The sequence below is a fragment of the Gouania willdenowi genome, chromosome 19, assembly GCF_900634775.1.
Source record: "Gouania willdenowi chromosome 19, fGouWil2.1, whole genome shotgun sequence".
In the NCBI taxonomy this organism is placed as follows: domain Eukaryota; kingdom Metazoa; phylum Chordata; class Actinopteri; order Blenniiformes; family Gobiesocidae; genus Gouania; species Gouania willdenowi.
This window is the reverse complement of record NC_041062.1, coordinates 9010888-9030514: the sequence shown is the minus strand read 5'-3', so window position 1 is coordinate 9030514 and position 19627 is coordinate 9010888. Positions and strand designations below refer to the sequence as shown.

General features: G+C 43.9%; 2 protein-coding genes across 4 annotated transcripts; one reads left to right on the top strand and one right to left on the bottom strand.

Annotated features, from left to right (window-relative positions):
* The first annotated feature begins 505 nt into the window (after positions 1–505).
* asah2 (N-acylsphingosine amidohydrolase 2) lies at positions 506–14434 on the top strand. The gene is made up of 21 exons (XM_028475917.1): positions 506–690; positions 1032–1156; positions 1239–1339; positions 2310–2453; positions 2532–2708; positions 2784–2911; positions 4693–4770; positions 5155–5275; positions 8459–8584; positions 8671–8757; positions 8871–8975; positions 9049–9130; positions 10139–10254; positions 10560–10654; positions 10742–10781; positions 10874–10972; positions 11838–11933; positions 12011–12160; positions 12337–12393; positions 12571–12659; positions 13707–14434. Exons 2-21 carry the CDS (start codon positions 1033–1035, stop codon positions 13903–13905), a joined length of 2214 nt encoding a protein of 737 aa, XP_028331718.1. The 5' UTR covers positions 506–690; position 1032; the 3' UTR covers positions 13906–14434.
* Positions 14435–14915: 481 nt separating this feature from the next.
* LOC114481435 (protein FAM13A-like) lies at positions 14916–19584 on the bottom strand. Of its 3 annotated transcripts, none has more exons than XM_028476266.1 (11): positions 19185–19584; positions 18431–18623; positions 18139–18277; positions 17967–18048; positions 17823–17883; positions 17241–17361; positions 17066–17149; positions 16873–16971; positions 16564–16700; positions 15538–15639; positions 14916–15441 (listed from the first exon to the last, which is right to left on the bottom strand). In XM_028476266.1, exons 1-11 carry the CDS (start codon positions 19264–19266, stop codon positions 15315–15317), a joined length of 1227 nt encoding a protein of 408 aa, XP_028332067.1. In that variant the 5' UTR covers positions 19267–19584; the 3' UTR covers positions 14916–15314. The 3 variants fall into 3 exon arrangements, with proteins under 3 accessions (XP_028332067.1, XP_028332068.1, XP_028332069.1); XM_028476267.1 differs by having other exon boundaries at positions 16873–16959; XM_028476268.1 differs by having other exon boundaries at positions 16873–16956.
* Positions 19585–19627: the final 43 nt, after the last annotated feature.

The following is a 19627-nucleotide window of genomic DNA, read 5'->3' as shown; positions in this document are numbered from 1 at the left end:
AACATTATTGTGCTACTGACAAAACTTCCTGTTAACTTTAAAACAGGAGCCCTTTTTACAAAAGTGTTAAAAAACTAATGGAAGACAAGAAGAGATGCTTTTATATTGAAGAGGATATTTGATTTTTAGCTGGAAGCCAGTCCCAGGACCATTTTACGGTTCACTCACAATGCATCATGGGGTGGTTGGATACGACTAGTGTCTTTGCATTCTATCTAATGTGAATGCACTACATACTCATTTTGATGTCAGACTTAGTATTAGTTGTACAATATGTAGTACAGTATGACATCTACAACACAGCCCGAGTCTGGGTGTTAGCTGCTTGTGCTCAGAAGTCAGTCATCAGCTAACACAGACACCAGTTTGACCAGAGCAACAGTGAAGCTGGAATTGATTTGTGTGATCTTTGATGTTTCCAGTCTCCGCCCACTGTTTCAAACGATCCTTACTTTCCTTGTAGGAGGAACACAAACATAGACTTCAGGTCTTTGCAGATGTGGATTCCCTCCATGCCATACATCACGCTCAGGTGTTTCTTTTTTTTTATCACAGATGTGGATCTGATCAGTGCTGAAGGTTAAACCACAACCTTTGAACTGTTATCAGGAAACTATGGGAGCTGTAAACGCAGAGCAGTCGACTGCTTTAGGTTTAAGGGTTCGGAGTGAGACGCTCCTCAGGCAGAAGGTAAGGTGTTAACTCTTGTCAGGTGTATCTTAGGGTGCTCGTAATGATACAGCAGAACGAGCAGGAAGGAATATACGTATCAGAACAATCACATTCACTGGTCAGAGACACTAACATGTGCTAATAAACAGACAAACTACACTGTAAAGGAACGTAGTAGTTGTCCTCGCGCGACGGGTCACAGAGGAACAAGGTTTATTGATGTTGTTTTTACTGTTTTTACCGCTATAACTCCTTAGTTCACTCAGCTTTTATTCTGATATTGGTGTGTGTGTGTGTGTGTGTGTGTGTGTGTGTGTGTGTGTGTGTGTGTGTGTGTGTGTGTGTGTGTGTCTCCTCAGGATGTCGGCTAGGAAACCAGTCTGCTGTGGATGCTCCTCACTAGAGGTGATACTCTCCGTCCTCTTTGTTCTCATGACGACGGTCTCCGTGACGCTTATTGCCTTGACGATTGTTGAACAAACAGGTGAGTGGCTGAGACGCTGTAGGTGAACATCAGGTAGAGAGTGTATTAATAATGTTACGGTCCTGAAATTGTCTCTGTGCAGAAGTACCACCCCCTACTCCCAGTCCAGAACCTGAACACACGCCGTATCTGATTGGAGCTGGCCGGGCCGACTGTACCGGGCCGCCTGCCGACGTCCCACTGGTTAGTGTCAGAGGATACAACATCCTGACATACTGACAACAGACAACCTGACAAAACCCAGACTGACAACAGCTAGACTTACAACAGTCAGACTGGCAACAGCCAGACCAACAATAGTGAGAAGGACAACCGTCAAACTGACAGACCGTCAACAGTCAGGCCAACAACTGACAGACCAGTAACCGTCAGACAGACAATAGCCAGACCATCAACAGTCACAATGACAACAGTTAGATAGATAACTGACAGAACGACAGCAGAAAGACAGACTGATAACAGACAAACTGATAACAGACAGACTGATAACAGACAGACTGATAACAGACAGACCGATAAGAGACAGACCGATAACAGACAGACCGAGTACAGTCAGACGGACAACCGTCAGATCAACAACAGAAAGAATGACAACCGTCAGACTCACAACAGACAGCTCGACAACAGTCAGACTGACAACAGCCAGACCAACAATAGTGACAAGGACAACCGTCAAACTGACAGACCGTCAACAGTCAGGCCGACAACTGACAGACCAACAACCATCAGACCAACAACCGTCAGACTGACAACAGCCAGACCATCAACAGTCACAATGACAGAACGACAGCAGACAGACCAATAACAGACAGATTGACTCCAGTCAGACCGACAACCGTCAGATCGACAACAGAAAGATTGATAACCATCAGACTGACAACAGACAGATTGAGAACAGTCAAACCGACAACAGATGGACGACAAACCTCAGACCAACAACAGACAGAACGAGAACAGTCAGACCTACAACCATCAGTCTGACAACAGAGAGACCAACAACAGACAGACCGACAGCCGTCAGACCAACAACAGAAAAACTGAAAACTCAATCAAAAGCTGTCAGGCAGAAGTTCAGTTGGACCAGCAACAACAGTCTTACAAATGTGTGTGTGTGTGTGTGTGTGTGTGTGTGTGTGTGTGTGTGTGTGTGTAGATGGGTTATGCCAGCACTGAGCAGGTGGCAGCAGGTATACACACTCGTCTCTACAGTCGAGCCTTCATTATCGATGACGGAAAGCAAAGAGTTGTTTTTGTCACCGCAGACGTTGGAATGATTTCCCAGAGACTTCGGCTAGAGGTCAACACACACACGCACACACATACATAAATGTGTGTTTGTGTGTGTGTGTAGATAAGTGTGAGTGTATGTGTGCAGGTGCTGAGGGCTCTACAAGTGAAGTACGGCTCCTTGTACGGCCGTGATAACGTTCTCCTCAGTGGGACTCACACACACTGCGGTCCGGCCGGTTACTTCCAGTACACGCTCTTCATGATCACCAGCAAAGGTTACATCAAGGCCGCCATTCAGCCGCTAGTGGAGGGCATAGTCAGGGTGGGTTTCCATGGAAACACAGAGGGTGTGCATGTTGTTGTGGTGTTGCTGAGGTGTGACAATGTGTGTTTGCAGAGCATTGATATCGCTCACCGGAACATGAGGCCAGGTCGGATCTACAGGAGCAGAGGAGAGCTGCAGGAGAGCAGCCTGAACAGAAGTCCTCACTCGTATGCCAACAACCCCAAGGACGAGAGGCTCAGGTACCTTTTCATCAGCTGCTGCTCAGTCACATTCTCAGCATCAGAAACCTGATAGAAAGTATAGTTAGATCAGCTGCTACGGCCGATCAGAAGAATATCTGGACAAAGACGTGAATATGTGCTGGTTATCACTCCTATTGAAGTCCATCCATTTTCACACCCGCTTGTTCCTTTTTTCAGGCTGGTGTCTAGCTCCAGCTCTCAATGGGGTACACCCTGGACAGAGCACCAGTCCATTGCAGGGCAACACACAGACACACAAACAACCGTTCACATTAACTCCTATGTGCAATTTAGAGACTCCAATCAACCTAATAGTCATGTTTTTTGATTGTGGGAGGAAACCGGAGTACCCGGAGGAAACCCGCGCATGCACAGGGAGAACATGCAAACTCCTCACAGGAAGGGACCCAAGTGTCCACCCCAGGGCTGGAGCCCAGGACCTTCTTTTTTCCAAAAATGTTTATTAGGTTTTAATATTACTATACAGTTAACAATCTGGTCATCTTAACATAAACCAGAGGATATTAAAAACAAAGAAAAACAAACAGAATAAAGACACACAATCATACATCCATCTACACACACACACCCACACCTAGTGAAGCTTGCACGTAAAGATCTTATACATGGTTGTACAATGTAACAAATGCAATAGTAAAAAAAAGGAAGAAAAAAAAAGACACTTGTATTTGCTTTAATGTTCATGTAAGGATCCCATAACTTTTCAAAGTCCCTTTGTTTTCTTTTTGCCATATATGTTAGTCTTTCTAGTCCAATGCATTCTGAAAGTTCTTTGATCCATTGTTGTATTGAAGGAGCTTCCATCTTCTTCCAGTTTAGCGCAATAGCTCTCCTGGCATGCAATAGCCCAAAGTTCAGTATTTTATTTTGCTTCTTTGTTTTTGAAATATTTCCTGGGTATATTTCTAATATGCAAAGTTTGGAAGAAGGGGGAATCTTCACTTTAAAACTTCTGATAGACATTTAAGCACATCATTCCAGAATTGCAGTATATCTGTACACTCCCATACACAATGTATAAGTGTCCCTTTAGATTCTCAACATTTAGTACATGTGTCTGGAATATTGCTGCACATGTGAAGGAGTATTTCAGGTACCCAGGACCTTCTTGCTGTGAGGCAGATGTGCTAACCACTTAGCCACCGTGTGCTCCTATGGAAGTCATAACCACTAAAACCATCAATGCATCTATAACCTCGGGACAGTCTATGAGATGTTTCTTCTTCATAATGACTGGGCCTAAAGAGATACCAAAAGGCTGTCCAACATAGCAGTTAGAGCTATGTTGTGCCACCACTGCAGCAGAGGAGACTGGTTAAGGACAAAGCCCTTTAGCCGAGTCCTCCAGGCTTTAACATCTTCTGACAGAACCATGGCTGATGGTCCGAGAGACCATAAGGAACCATCATATCTTCCGGATACAAAGGAGGACTTATCCAGGCCAGTCCAGCATGAAGATCAGAGGAAGGAGAACCAAAGGATGAACCCAGAATTAGGACAGAGACAGGAGGACTGGGAGAGAATAGAAATGGAGACAGATGGCTTTGAAGTTTTCACAGGCTATGTGAAGTGATGATCTGATAGGACCGCAAGCACTGATACAGTACATGTATCAGCCACCCTGACCAAAGGGGAACCAGATGCTCTGATTGGCACATTTCTCACCTTTGATTATTAACAGTCTGGTTTCCACTCTACGTGGCAGGGATTTGGTTCTCGTGTAACTTCACTGATCAAGAAGTCCTGCTGTGTTTCAGGTATGACTCCAACACGGACAAACAGGTGGTGGTGCTGAAGTTCACCGACCAGGACGGAGACGGGATCGGGATGCTCAGGTGAGACACCGTCACCTTCAACAGACTGTGATGAATGATATTTATCTGCCTGATAAGAGTGTCTGAACTGATAGGTCGCTACATGTAAGGCTAACCCAAACATGTGGGTCTGGATGCTATGTGCTAAACTAACCCAAACATGTGGGACTAGTCATTACATGCTAAGATAGCTCAAAACATCTGGGGTTGGTTGCTACATGCTAAGCTAACCCAGACCTGTGGGATTTCTTGCTACATGCTAAGCTAACTCAGACCTGTGGGATTGATTGCTATGTACTAAGCTAACTCAAACATGTGGGACTTGTCTCTGAGTGCTAGGCTAACTCTGATGACCATTTGATGGTGACAGAATGAATAATTGGTTTATTTGTCTCCCACCCTCAGCTGGTTTGCCGTTCATGCCGTTAGCATGAACTACACCAACCGAATGATTAGCAGCGACAACATGGGTTACGCCTCCTACCTGCTGGAACAGGACAAGAACCCTGGAGAGCTACCTGGACAGGTGAGAGGACATAGCGAGGGACGGATCTCTCACAGCTGACTGTGTGTGTGTGTGTGTGTGTGTGTGTGTGTGTGTGTGTGTGTGTGTGTGTGTGTGTGTGTGTGTGTGTGTGTGTTGACTTTAGTGTTGTCTTGCGACTCTGTCCAAGTGACGTCGACTCGTCGCAGTACCTGACTTTTGCCCAAGATGGCGGCGCAACACAGTAAACGAGGGTCATAGTACCCCTGCATGGCAAGGCAGCACAACATCAACCGTTTCTCGCTCCTTCCTGGTTTGTATAAAAACAGCCCAAACAAAGTCTAAACGCCCAGCTCTGAGGAAGCCTCGGGGCTTAACAGTTACCCTACACTCACGGTAGGCAAACCAGCAGTGTCTTGGGTTTATTTAGCTTCTATAGCATGTCCTGTGTTCCAGGGGTTGGTGGTGTTGTGCCAAAGTCTGTGACCCGAAAATTCTGTGACCATTGCGGCTTCTCTGCGGTAGAAAAGAAAAGTGCTAAACCTCTTCATAGCTATTAAGGAGCTATTTACTCCCCATTACACATGACGCTCCAGTGGGTGAAGTAAATGCAGACTGGAAAAGAATTACAAACGTGTTTAAGGGGGAATAAATGTCCGCAGAGAAGCCGCAAGGGTTGTAACTGTCGCCACCTGCGGTCACAGATTTTTTTAGGTCACAGATTTTGGCACAACACTGGCACTCGGCTGCCACTCGGCTCGGCTTCGGCTCTTGGTAACGTCATCGACTAGTCTACGTTGACTCGACTAGTATGCACATTAAGTCGACCTTTAAAATTATGAAGTCGTTCAACCCCTAGTGTGTGTGTGTTTACTTTGTGTGACAGAAGTTTAACCCTCAGTTAATGTTCAGCTCAGATCCAATCGAAGATCACGGACTGAACGTGCCCATGATAGTATCTGCTCATGCTGTTCTTCATCCTACGGTTCACTGAGTTGATAACCAGTTATGGACCCAGGGACAGACTTGTTTGTCTCACTGACAGTGTCACAGTTTTCTACTGTTGTTGGTTCTGAAATGGTTTTTATTTTATTTTTAATTTTTTTAAGTACTGGTACAGTGCCTGTCGGAAGTATGTATTCATATAGTGGGAGGAGCTTAAATAGAGTTGTCAATTATGGCCAAATGAGTATATGTTTGAAGGTTGGATGAACAAAGAGGTGTACATACTCTGTACTCTGTAGTGTTATAAAGGGGTCTATTTGCAGATGGAAAGTAAAATAGAGTGTGCGATTTCCCTGGTCATGGGCATGCACATGATAAATGTGTTTGTTTGTATTTTTTTTAAACTCATTTTAATATTTTTTTCGTTTGGTGTATTTTTCTGTAAAGTATGTTTTTTGGAGTCATTATGTGTATTTTTGTATCATTCTGTTGTCTTTTTGTGCATTTTTGGACAATTTATTTATTTTTTTTATTGCCATTGTAGAGTGATTCTGTTGTCATTTTGTGTATTTTTTTTGTATAAATATTTAGTTTTGTGTATTTTGAGTCATTTTCATATTTTAGTTTTTGTTTGGTGTATTTTTCTGTAATATATGTTTTTGGAGCCTTTTTGTGTATTTTTGTGCATTTCTGTTGTCGTTTTTGTGTATTTTTGTGCATTTCTGTTGTCGTTTTTGTGTACTTTTTGTATAAATATTGTTTCATTTTTTGCTTTAAGATGTGTGTGTGTGTGACTCGCTACTCCTCCGTGCTCTCACACACATGCACGCACTCAGTGACTCACATCAGGTTGAAATGCATGTGTCTCACGCCCAATGCGTGAGACTTGAGAGCTTTGCTAGTATATCAGTGTGAGTGCGGCTGCTCAAACGCCCTCCCCCGTCTCTCGTCTCCGTCCGGTGTAACCCGCGTTGATTCAACGGTGATTTCAAAATAACATGAAAATAAACGTTTTGAAACGTAATCACCAAATAAGGAACAGTCAAAAATTATGTTTCTTCAAAAGAGAAGTCCACAGGATCTCAAAACTTGTGAAAGAGCCTGAAACTATCTTTTTTTTTTTTTTTTTTTTTCCCTTTTTTTTCCACCTTGTCTGCACATGCTGTTGAAGGTTAACACTACAAGAAGTGCAATCTTTTAACAGCAATGCATATTTTATTATTGCAATAATAAATAATAAAACCCCACGGCCAAGCAGCCCCCCGAACGCCCCCAAGATCCCAAGCTGAGAGGCAGCCATTGCCCCCCCATACACACCCGAGAAGGCCCCAAGGAGCCAAGGACCCAGCGCACCACGCCACCGATCCCAACCCCCAACCCCCGGGCCCCCCAAACCCCCACCCACACCCCCGCGCCCAGCCCCCCGAGGGGAGGGCCCAGAGAACTCCCCGCCCGAGACCCCAGCGGAGGAGCCGAAGCCCACGCCCAGCAGACGACCAGAGCCACGCCGAATGGGCAGCCGGCGGGCACCCGCCGGCGAGCCCAGAGCCAGCAGGGACCCGACCCCAGGCCAGGAGGACCCGGAATGGATGCAGCACCAGGCGCAGCCCGCCCAGGGCGGACGACCACACCCCAAGCCGCATAAGGCACCAGGGGGCCGCTGGGAGTCCCCCCGCCGGTCCCCAGGCCCCCGCTGATGCCGCCTGCGCCACAAGCTTCAGTTCTTTAAAGCCAGGGCCCCCTCCAGAGGCCAAGCCAGACCGCCCAACCGGGATGTGGCCCCCTATTCTGGCCCCGACACCCTGCCTCACGGGCCTGAAACTATCTAACTCTCTCTCACTCATGTGATGGCAGTCGTCTGCCTGGCTGTGTGTGTACCTATTGGCTCTGGCTGCACACGTGACTCTAGCTCGCCACTCTGGCACGCAACGGAGCGGAGCTGTGCAGTGAAAGAGATATAGATGGTGCGCTAGCGCCCCCTCACACATTGAGGCCAAAAGCTGAATAGGTTTCACTTCTGGGTGAACATGAATGTGCCATCCTGGCGAAATAATATTGAAATAAACGTTTTGAAATGACCAAATTACTCCAAAATAACAGATGCACACACTCGCTGTATTTGGAAGCTGTTCGGAAGTTTCAGGTTGAACAGATACCGCGTCGGGGAGATATTCGCTTCCCCCCCACACACGCGCACACACAGACCTTTTTTTGCTTTATAGATAGATTTATCATATCGTAACATGTGTGTGTGTGTGTGTGTGTGTGTGTGTGTTACAGGGAGGTTTTGTGGCTGGCTTCTCTTCCAGTAACCTCGGTGACGTCAGTCCAAATATTAAAGGACCGCGCTGTATGAACACTGGACTGCCCTGTGACTACCTCAACAGCTCCTGTCCTGTGGGAGGAGTAAGAACACATGCTCAAACACACACACACACACACACACACACGCGCACACACACACACTCTTATAATAATTGTTTGTCTGTCAGACAAAGATGTGTAAGGCGTTCGGACCTGGAGAAGACATGTTTGAAAGCACGAGAATCATCGGGCACAACATCTACCTGAAGGCCAAGGTGTGTGTTCGAGTCTGACCTCGTGTGGTAGAGGCCTTTAGTGAAGTGTGTGTGTGTGTGTGTGTGCGCGCGTGTGTGCGTGTGTCCGTGTGTGTGCGTGTGTGCGTGTGTAGGAGCTGTACTCAAACGCAGTGGAGGAAGTGACCGGCTCCGTTCAATCTGCTCATCAGTGGGTCAACATGACAGATGTGACAGTTCAGATCAACGAAACACACACAGTCAGTTTCTCTCACATACATACACATACACAGACATATTTTTATACTGTAAGTGAATGTTTGTGTGTGTCAGGCGCGCACGTGTAAACCTGCTCTCGGCCACAGTTTTGCCGCAGGAACCACAGACGGAGGAGGAGACCTGAACTTCACTCAGGGTGACTGACACACCCTGACACAATTAACATTAAAGAGTCATCAGCTATAATGATGGCCACTTAAACTAATCCACCAGGAAGTAAACTATGCCGTGCCAAATGTAAAAACTAGCTCACTGTTTTGTAGCTGACATATTTTGAACATTTAGCTAATTTTTCTTTCATTTGAGACAGAAATTCATGTAAAACAGCACTCTGTATATCATTGTTAAAAATGTGTCAACATGAAAAATAAATCTGAATTGAAAAGTTAAACAGAAATGTTAAATCTAAACCTAAATGTTAAATGTAAATCTAAATGAGGACCTGAATCTGAACAGCCTGTAGGAGCGCCGTTTTACCAGTGGGTTGGCTGCAGAGACCATGCAGGAATCGCATATTTTCCTCATTTTGGGAGTTGGCAGGCTCAGGGAGGACTAGTTTATAGATGTAGAGACCAGAAAAAAAGTGTTTTTCATAAAATGGGACCTTTAAATACAAATAAAAATGTTAAGTAAGTTCACAAGTGTAAAGCTCAGTGTGTGCAGGGCCTCGTGATTGACAGGCGCTGACCTGACGGTGGTTTGTGGTTAGCACGTCTGCCTCACAACAAGAAGGTACTGAGTTCAATCCCTGGGGTGGACACTTGGGTCTTTCCTGTGTGGAGTTTGCATGTTCTCTCCGTGCTGCGCCCTGTCCAGAGTGTACCTGGACCTAATGCATATTGTGAGTCGGAGATAGGCACCAGCAGATCCCCACGAGCCTGAAATAGGACAAAGCGGGACAGAAAATGGATGGATGGATTTAGATTTAACATTTACATTTAGATTTATTTTCCATGTGTACACATTCTTAACAATGTTATAGGACATGCTGTCAAATGAAAGAAATATGAGCTAAATGTTCAGAATATGTCGGCTAGGAAAAAGTGACCGAGTTTGTTCATTCAGCACCGCATAGTAAATTTGAGCTTTTCCACCTCCCATCATAAATGAATGTCCACTCAGTCACTCATCTCTGAATCTGAAGGTGCTGTTGAAGGAGATCCATTCTGGGATGGGATCAGAGATGCTCTGGTCGGCCCGCCGTCCAATGAGACACAGGAGTGTCATCACCCCAAACCAATCCTGTTCAGCACTGGAGAGGTGAGCACTCAAACATATGGTCGGCGGACCATAACCGGGCCGCCAGGATGTCGAATCTGAATCTGGAGAGTGAAAAACACAGAATACATTAGGCGTAATAATATAATAACAGTAACTGCTGTTCCTGATGTGTCCATTAGGAACACTGTTTCCTGAACAGTGCTTCAGTGGAAGTAACAGAACTGACCTGTGTGTGTGTGTGTGTGTGTGTGTGTGTGTGTGTGTGTGTGTGTGTGTGTGTGTGTGTGTGTGTGTGTGTGTGTGTGTGTGTGTGTGTGTGTGTGTGTGTGTGTGTGTGTGTGTAGATGAACTGGCCTCTGCCTTGGCATCCTCAGATTGTTGACGTTCAGATCATCACCATCGGATCCGTCGCTATCGTTGCCATTCCCGGAGAAATGACGTAAACATAGATTAGCACAAACTAACTACACACAACAGCTACACATCACTACACAACTGTTTTTCTGATGTGTGTGTGTGTTATCAGCACCATGTCAGGGAGGAGGCTGCGAGAAGCTGTTACACAGGTGAGAGAAAACACCACTGTGCCATTAAACAAGTCACGTGCCTCCTGATAATAGCTGCGTGTGTGTGTGTGCGCGTGCATGCACATGTGTAGGAGCTGCAATCGGAGGGATCCTTCCTGGACTCTGAGGTTGTGATTGCCGGCCTCAGTAACATTTACACACATTACATCACCACCTATGAGGAATACCAGGTACACAATCACTGCCTTTACCTCTTTTATTACAGCAATGTTCAACAATGTCCAACAGTCTGTACAGTGATGTCAAACTCGTTTCAGTTCAGGGGAAAAATACTTTTTGTTTTTTTGGCTTCAAAACAAGCAATATCAACATTATTGTGCACTAGTTTGCACTTCCATGTAAACTTAAATATACTTAAAGGCCAGATGCCTTTAAGTATATTGTTTGAACAATTTGAGCCCACCTAAAGTCACATATGTTGACTTATTATTGTATCATTTAACCATTTTTCACCATATTTCATTTTTGCCAAATTAACCACATTCACAATTTGTCATGCCCATTATTTGCCATTTTAAACTAATTGTTCCAATATTGACACTTTAAACCCTTTTTGCCACTTTTTGTGTCTGTTTTTGGCCAATCTAATTTGCAACTTCTAACCAGTTTCTGTGGTTTTTAAAATCCCATTTTACCACCTTTTCCACCCTTTTTGGTCACTTTTAACCAATTTTATTTCTGATTAAAACAAGGATTTAAATCTTTAAGATGAATATATACTACGGCCCAAATAATAACAAACTTTCTGAATAACAATAGATATTATTCAGATGAATAAATAAATGTATTCCCTTATAGATGGCCCTGTCTCCACATGACTGTTCTTCAATGTTCATGTCTGTGTTCAGGTACAGTGGTGTCCCGGGCTCTGGCACCTTTATTTTGGCGGACTGAAAATGTTGAAAATAACTGCTCTAAAGGGCCATATTTGGCCCCCGGGCCTTAAGATTGACCTTTGTGATCTAAATGGAAGGAATGACCCAAAACATTATTATTTTTATTACTAATACGTATTAACATTATCATGTTTTCCAGGTTCAGCGGTACGAAGGAGCATCGACTATCTTCGGTCCGCACACACTCAGTGCATATCTGCTGAAGTACCGAGGCCTCGCCAAAGCCATTGCACAGGTGTTTGTTTGTTGTTGTTCTTTAACGTCCTCCTTTTAGTTTGACCTCTGACAGTTTTGGTGTTTCCTCCGTTTCAGGACAGAGTCTCTGAACTCCCGTCTGGCCCCGAGCCACCGTTCTTTGAGGAAAACCTCTTCAATCTGCTCCCAGCGGCTCCAGTCGACAGAAAACCAGAGAACAGCAGCTTTGGAGACGTCTTAGAGGAAGTTTATCCCGTTTACAGACCGGTACGAGGACGGAGGAGTCCCTCAGGGAGACGCTTTAGGACCCTTTCTTTTACTTCTTTTTTGTTTAAATCTTTGGCTCAGTTTGAATGTTTCAGATTATTCTCTAATGATTTAAAGAAGTGATTGTCTAGAGCTCCTTTAAGGTGGAAGTTACGAGCACTGATCTTCTCTTTCAGGGCGATGTTGTGTCTGTGACGTTCGTCGCAGGAAACCCTCGACACTCCGGAGATATCGTAAGAATTTTCTGTTCCACAAGATTACTTAACACCATAGCCAGCTAACCAATGTCACATGATTCTATAACAGCCTTGTTTTTTATTATATATGTATGAATAATAAGAAAATGTATTAATTTAGGCTAAACTGCAATTAATAAGTAAATAGAATATTGTTGTAAAATGTTACTGCAGAGAGACAAGACATTTGTGACTGTGGAGATTTTCGACAACCGGACCAAAACCTGGGAGGTTATACATACAGATGCATCATGGGAAACCAGGTATGTAAGGCTTGTTCTCATTATGTGACCTTTGACTTAGGCGGTCATTGGCGGGATTTGGGCAAAAGAAAAAATTGAATTGAATATATAAACCATCTCGAGATTGTACCAACCACAATGTGTGTAACATATACAATAATGCAAAAAGTATTAGTAACATAATTGATAATGTTGACTACAAAAATCTGCGTCGACGCCTTATGTCCATTGTCCTGAATGCGGATCAAAATTTCATGTTCTCACTCACTCACACTTTAATTAAATGCTTCTCAAATATCATAGCATATCACAACTATCGTATACCGTTTGAAAGCGTAGAATCTTCCGTTTTTAACCATATAAACCAGTCTAAGACACAACCATCAAAGCAAACACACTCAATTATTTTGTCAAACTTGGAAAAAAAAATAGCGACATGAACAGGCCAGCACTCCTCATCTTTAAAGCGATGCCATATCTTACTGAATTCATGTATTCCATCAAAAGTGGTTTCAAAATCTTCCTAAAACATTAAAAAATCCAATGAATTCCAGCATTTTGTCCAAAACGCAGTAAAACTACTGTAAAAATAAAACAAATAATAATAATTAATGTCCTATTTACAAGAAGAAAGCAGCTCCGCCCTGATTTCTTTTTAATTTTTTTTTATCTCTGTGAGGTTGACCATGTCAATAAAAATCACAATTTTTAGATACAATTTGTAAATTCATGATAAAATATTTTTTGCTGCAGTACCACACATGAACTGCTGGGTACAGTGTCGCTTCACCATTCACATTGTGAAAAAGAATTGCGCAACAGAAGAAGAACTAAGTCACATGACTGGAGTGCCAAAAAATAACTTGTGTGTTTCATGACACTTAAAATATGTGTATATTAAATTAGGAATAATAAAAACCTTTGACCACTGGGGGGGGCAATGCTCTCCCCGTCCCCGGCAAACTCTGCGTATGCCGCGGTTGTTCATAGCCGCATCCGACTCTCATTTATCTGCGTGTAAAATAAGTGACTGACCTTTGACCCCGAGCTTCGACCTCACCACTGCAGGTTCCACTGGCTCAAGGGTTCGGGTCAGCAGAGCAACGCCACAGTGGAATGGTTCATCCCTCCGACGGCGCCCCGCGGCTCCTACAGGATCCAACACTTCGGACATTTTAAGGGAAGGAAGAACTTTCTTAACTTCATTCAACCGTACAACGGATCATCGCAAGTCTTCACCGTCACCGACAGTTTCTACTACCACTGACATCGGCCCCACCGCCATTAGATTACACAATTATTTTACCATTTAAAAAACTGTTAATTTCTTTGATAAAGATTGCAACCACTTGCTGAGAGTGATGCTCTTCGTAGTAAAAAAAGACAATCACAGCTTCTTGGGTGAACCCACAACCCCCCAGTATAATACAATGGAGACACAGAATCATAAACTTATGCACCATGGAAAAGATGTCAGCAAGACTACAATTGATGTTTGGAAATTTTGAGAAAATTTGGGAAGCAATTTTGATAGAACTAAATGGACCATAGACTCCTCCTCTATTTAGATATGTTTGTTGTTAAGCTTTATTATTTTTGTTTGTTGTATGTATTATTTTTTCCAATTATTATGATTTAATTACTCTGTATATGTCCTTGTCTTATGTGCAGTACATCTCACTGTTAAGTTTTGAATGAAAAATATTCTGAATAAATAAAAAGTAAAAAAAAAAAAAACTAAACTGTTAAATCTAGGGGTATACAGACAGAAAAGAGGCTCAGACGCCCACACCAAAAAATATTAATACCAATATTTTAAGACATGGGCCAAACTGACCCGTTATCATAAGAGATGCTAACAGAAAGCTAACACAAGAGGAAGGTTTTGTTTTATGGGCTTAGTTATTAAAGACTCAGAAATTGTGATTAATTGTAATTGAACTTTAATAATAAAATAAAATAACAATTTTAATTGGAAAAAATGCTAGTCACCGTAATCATTAAGTTGTAATTGAACATGGATAATTGAAGATGTAATTGTAATTGACCCCAACCCTGGTTACGACATTGAGACTGTCATCATCTACACTGCTGTTCTGGTCAAACTAGTGCCTGTGTTAAATGATGAGCATAGTCACCAGTTAACATAATTACCAGTTCAATTAAAACAGCAAAGTGTGTCTCAGAATGAACCCAGTTTTTACTGCTAACTAGTCAGTACTCAACAGCAGGAAAACAATCCCAAAGGTTGTTTTTTACAAGTCTTGTTTAATGGGTTTTATTGATTGATTGATGGACAATCACACACTGCTGCCTGTGTGACCGTATTAATAAACTGATCGTTATTTGTTCATTTGTGTGCATTGTGTTATACACAAAAACACACACATAAAACTCAAGGTTGTTGCAAAAGTATTTTTTTTATAAAATGATCTGAAGACATGAGCAGCACAAACACCTTAAAGTGTGTTCACGTGTGTGTGTGTGTGTGTGTGTGTGTGTGTGTGTGTGTGTGTGTGTGTGTGTGTGTGTAATACACACAGGAGTATTGCACAAATGTCACCGCAAGGAATGAAAATGTATAAAAATAAAGATAAATATGTCTATAAATAAAGTATGAATCCATGATAAATATACATTTAAATATAAAGCCACTCTGTGATTGGACGACACGCGTCACATGGCAGTGGCAGCGCTGTCCTGTTTGCTGAGCAGGACCTCCAGGAGGCGGAGCTTAGACTTCAGCTGTTTGTAGTGCTGATAGTCCTCCATCATGTGTGAGCGGTCCTCCTTCATACACACCCTGAAAGACAGACACACACACACGAGTTACTGTGTCCTCCTTTATACGCACACTGGTACAGGAACAGGTGTGTGTTTTAGACTCCGCCCCTCTCACCTTCCCGTCTGGCGGTAAAACTGCTCTTCAAACTCCTTCAGGAGTTTCCGTCTGGTTTTTTTCTCAGCTCTGGTTTCCCTCAGACAGACGAGCAGCTCCGACCTGTACAGGTTAGAACAGTCAGAACACGCCAGTGACCAAAGCCCACACACACACACACACACACACGTCACTAAGTAACAACACCCACAGCCAATCACACGATTGATTTAAAATGAGTCAATAGCATTATTTCTCAGTGAATTATTATAACAACATTGTCCCAGTAATTTTTACCACTGTTCACTTACTTAGTGTCCTTTTAGTTACTTAGATAAATAAATACCTACTTTCTTAGTTATTTTCATAGTTTCTTATCCAGTCATTAATTAGTCCTGTAGCACTATTTCTCAAAGAACTATTGTAACAACATTTTCTCACTACCTTTTACTATAGTTTACTTAGTAACCTCTTAGCTACTTAGTTATCTTCTCAGTTATTTACAAGTATGCTTAGTTACTTTGGTAAAGGGTTTTCATAGTTACTTATCTAGTCAATAATTAGTCCTGTAGCACTATTTCCCAGTGAACTATTGTAACAACATTGTTTAACAAATGTTAGTTACTTACTTTCTTAGTTGCTTAATTACTAGCACACTTTCCAATTTATTTATTTAGTTACTTACTCAGTTACCTTGATAATTACCTTCTAGTTATTTACTACGTTCTTTCCAATAAAGATAAAATAAAAATGAGTCATTAGTTAGTCCTTGAGCAGTACTGTATATCTCAGTGAACTATTATAACAACAATAACACCAACATCCGACTGTCAGGCAGCCTGTGATTGGTCGGTATCATTAGTGTAACGACATCAACATGTTTGTGAAACTATAGATATCCACCAAAGAAGAAGAAATGCATTTAATGAGATTTCAAGTCTGTTTGAAGCCAGTCAGCCCTTACTTTCCTCAGCACCTAACACACACTGTGGTGCCTCTGTGTCTGTCATTGTATATAAAACGTGTGTGTGTGTGTGTGTGTGTGACCTGGAGGCCTCATGCAGGTTCTCCGTGGTCGGTGCCGGCTGATGGCCTGTTCTCTCCTCATCAATCGGGGAAACAAAGGTGGGTTCTCCATCGTCCTCCACCTGAGGAGCATCTTCATCAGAGCCGTCCTCTTCCTCCTGAAACACAGCGGGAAGTTTGATAACACTGTGTGTGTGTGTGTGTGTGTGTGTGTGTGTGTGTGTGTGTGTGTGTGTGTGTGTGTGTGTGTGCGTGCGTGCGTGCGTGCGTGCGTGCGTGCGTGCGTGCGTGCGTGCGTGCGTGCGTGCGTGCGTGCGTGTGTGTACTCACTATAGTGCTGATGATGGTTGGACTCACACACAGGAGTCGTTTGATCACCTGATATCTGTCATAGAGAGGCTTCACCAGCTTCCTCTGCTGTTTGGTCCCCTGAGCATATGCATGCACACACACACACACACACACACACACACACTATGACAGTGTAGTTCCTGAATGCATCGTGCAGCGTTTAGGCACTCACCGGTCGACCGTGCAGGCTTTCAAAGTACAACAAACACTTCTGTAGTGTGATTTTCTCCAGAACCATCTGAGCCTGAGTCATCTCCTACACACACACACACACACACACAGTCAGAGTGTGCACGTGCACTATGGACGTAGCAGCAGCCACTGAGCATGCTCAGACGTGCTCAGACCTTCATGTCCTCCGGCACATGCAGCTCCTCTCTTTTCTCCTTCAACCTCCTGAACAGAGACTCCACCGTGTCCTCCAGCACTGGGCTGTGCTCTGACGCCCCCTGCTGACCACACCCAGGTCTGCAAGACAAACATGTGACTCTCGATCACACATTTTCTCCTTCTGATAACTCAGGGGTGTCAAACTCATTTTAGTTCAAGGGCCAATAACAGACCAGTTCGATCAAAAGTGGGACCCAGGTTTTAGGAAGAATAACAAAAGTATTTTAACATTTGCACTTCCAGCTATAAATTAGACATAAGTATGGAACACATTAACAGTATCTTAGCAATACATGACAGATACTTAAATGTCCTTTGACTTTAGATTTGAACCATTATTTGGTAATTTACACAATGATTCATGTTTTCTCTGTCATTTTCACTTTGTCCTGCAGGCCAAATCGGATGCTCTGATGGGCCAGATTTGACCCCAGGCCTCGAGTTTGACACTTCTAATAACTCATCGACAAAATTATATTTCTTTTAAAATTCAGGCTTTAAAGGCAAAGCCGTTTTTTCATAACTACAGACTGACAGACCTGCTCATGTCTGTGTCCTGTTGCTCCGTGGATTCAAACACAGACTGTCTCAGTCTGAGCTCTGAAACACACACACACCAGACACACACGTTGAACAACGTGAACATGTCACATGACATCATGATTGTGATGATGAGATTTCACCTTTGAGTTGTTTACGAGCCTTCATCAGCTCATTCATCACCCTCACCATCTCAGGGTTGGAATACTTGTCATTATGGGATGGCTGGAGGAAAAGATCATTGTTACCTTCGTCATCATCAATAATAGTATTGATGATGATGGTGGTGCGAATGACGCCATCTGCTGGACTCACCTTGTAGTTCATTTCCAGCTCAAACTGGTCCTCGAAGCGTCGAACTTTCTTCTTCAGGGTCTGAATGTGTCGCGTTAGAGATGAGATGGAGGGCGGAGCCTGATCTGACTCCTCAGTCCAATCACCACGGCTGTGATACCTGGACACACACACGCAACACGTACCATCAGCAACACGTCAATCCCAAAGACACACCACGCAAAGTTTCACTAACGCTAGCTTACGCTAACTAGTTCTATGGTTAGTTCAGGCTTTTGGACGCACAGGTGATGGAGAAGTGGGCGGGGCTTACAGGATGTAGGGCTGGCAATTGGGTGGAGACGGCGCTGAGTCAGTGTCGGAGCTGAACCTTAGGCTGTGATTGGAGCAGCGCGGTGATGGGCGGGGACTACTTCCTGTCAGCAGTTCGAGGAGAGGAGAGGGGGAGGGGCCAGGGGGTGGGGTCAAGTCTGGGGGTGGAGCCAAGTCAGGGCTGGTTAGGTGCTCTGCAGAAGACACACACACAGAGGTGACAGGTGATGATAACGTCCAATACAACACATCACCACAACTAACACACAACAACACAATCACTACACAACACAAAAGCAGATATTTGAAAAAAACACTACCTTATACACACAGTTACACACAAAACAGCAAAGACACAATAATGACGAACATAAACATACAAAACAAACACAAGCAACTCAACACGCAGGTACAAACACACACAGATAAGCATGCACACACACACAGGTAGAGATACATGCACACACATGCACACACACACACACACACACAGAGAGTTAGAGATACACACACACACACACACAGAGATACACACACGCACACAGTTAGAGATACACACACACAGTTAGAGATACACACACACACACACACACACACACACACACAGGTAGAGATACACACACACACACACACACACAGGTAGAGATACACACACACGCAGAGATACAGACACACACACACACACCGACAGACAGACAGACAGACAGACGCACGCAGGTGCACACGGGCGGACAGCGCCACAAACACGTACACACCTGCTCGTTCTCTCATTGGCTCCTTGCTGCTCTCTGATGGAGGATCTTCTTCCTGGTGGATGTGAACACAGAAACAGAACATGCTGATCCAGAGAGTAGACGGGCTCCGTCGGAGGTCCAGATATCACTCTTGTCCCTTTGGTCCCAGTGTGTCCTCCATCACTGGCTCAGTCTCCATAGATCAGTCCAGTTGTTAGTCGGAGACTGTCACTGTGCAGCTGTTTCAGGGTTTAGCCTGCTCCCCCCGCCGCGCAGCGTGACGGCTCTTCCTCCTCTGAAGAGGATTACTCATCCTCTGCGTGGGTGTGTGCGAGTGTGTGTGTGTGTGTGTGTGTGTTTCCCCGCATCGGAGGGGGCGTGGCTTACACTAATGACGTCACCCGTCCTGTTTCATTCATAAAAAACACAAAACAAGGTTCAGCTAGTACGTGCTCGTGCTCACA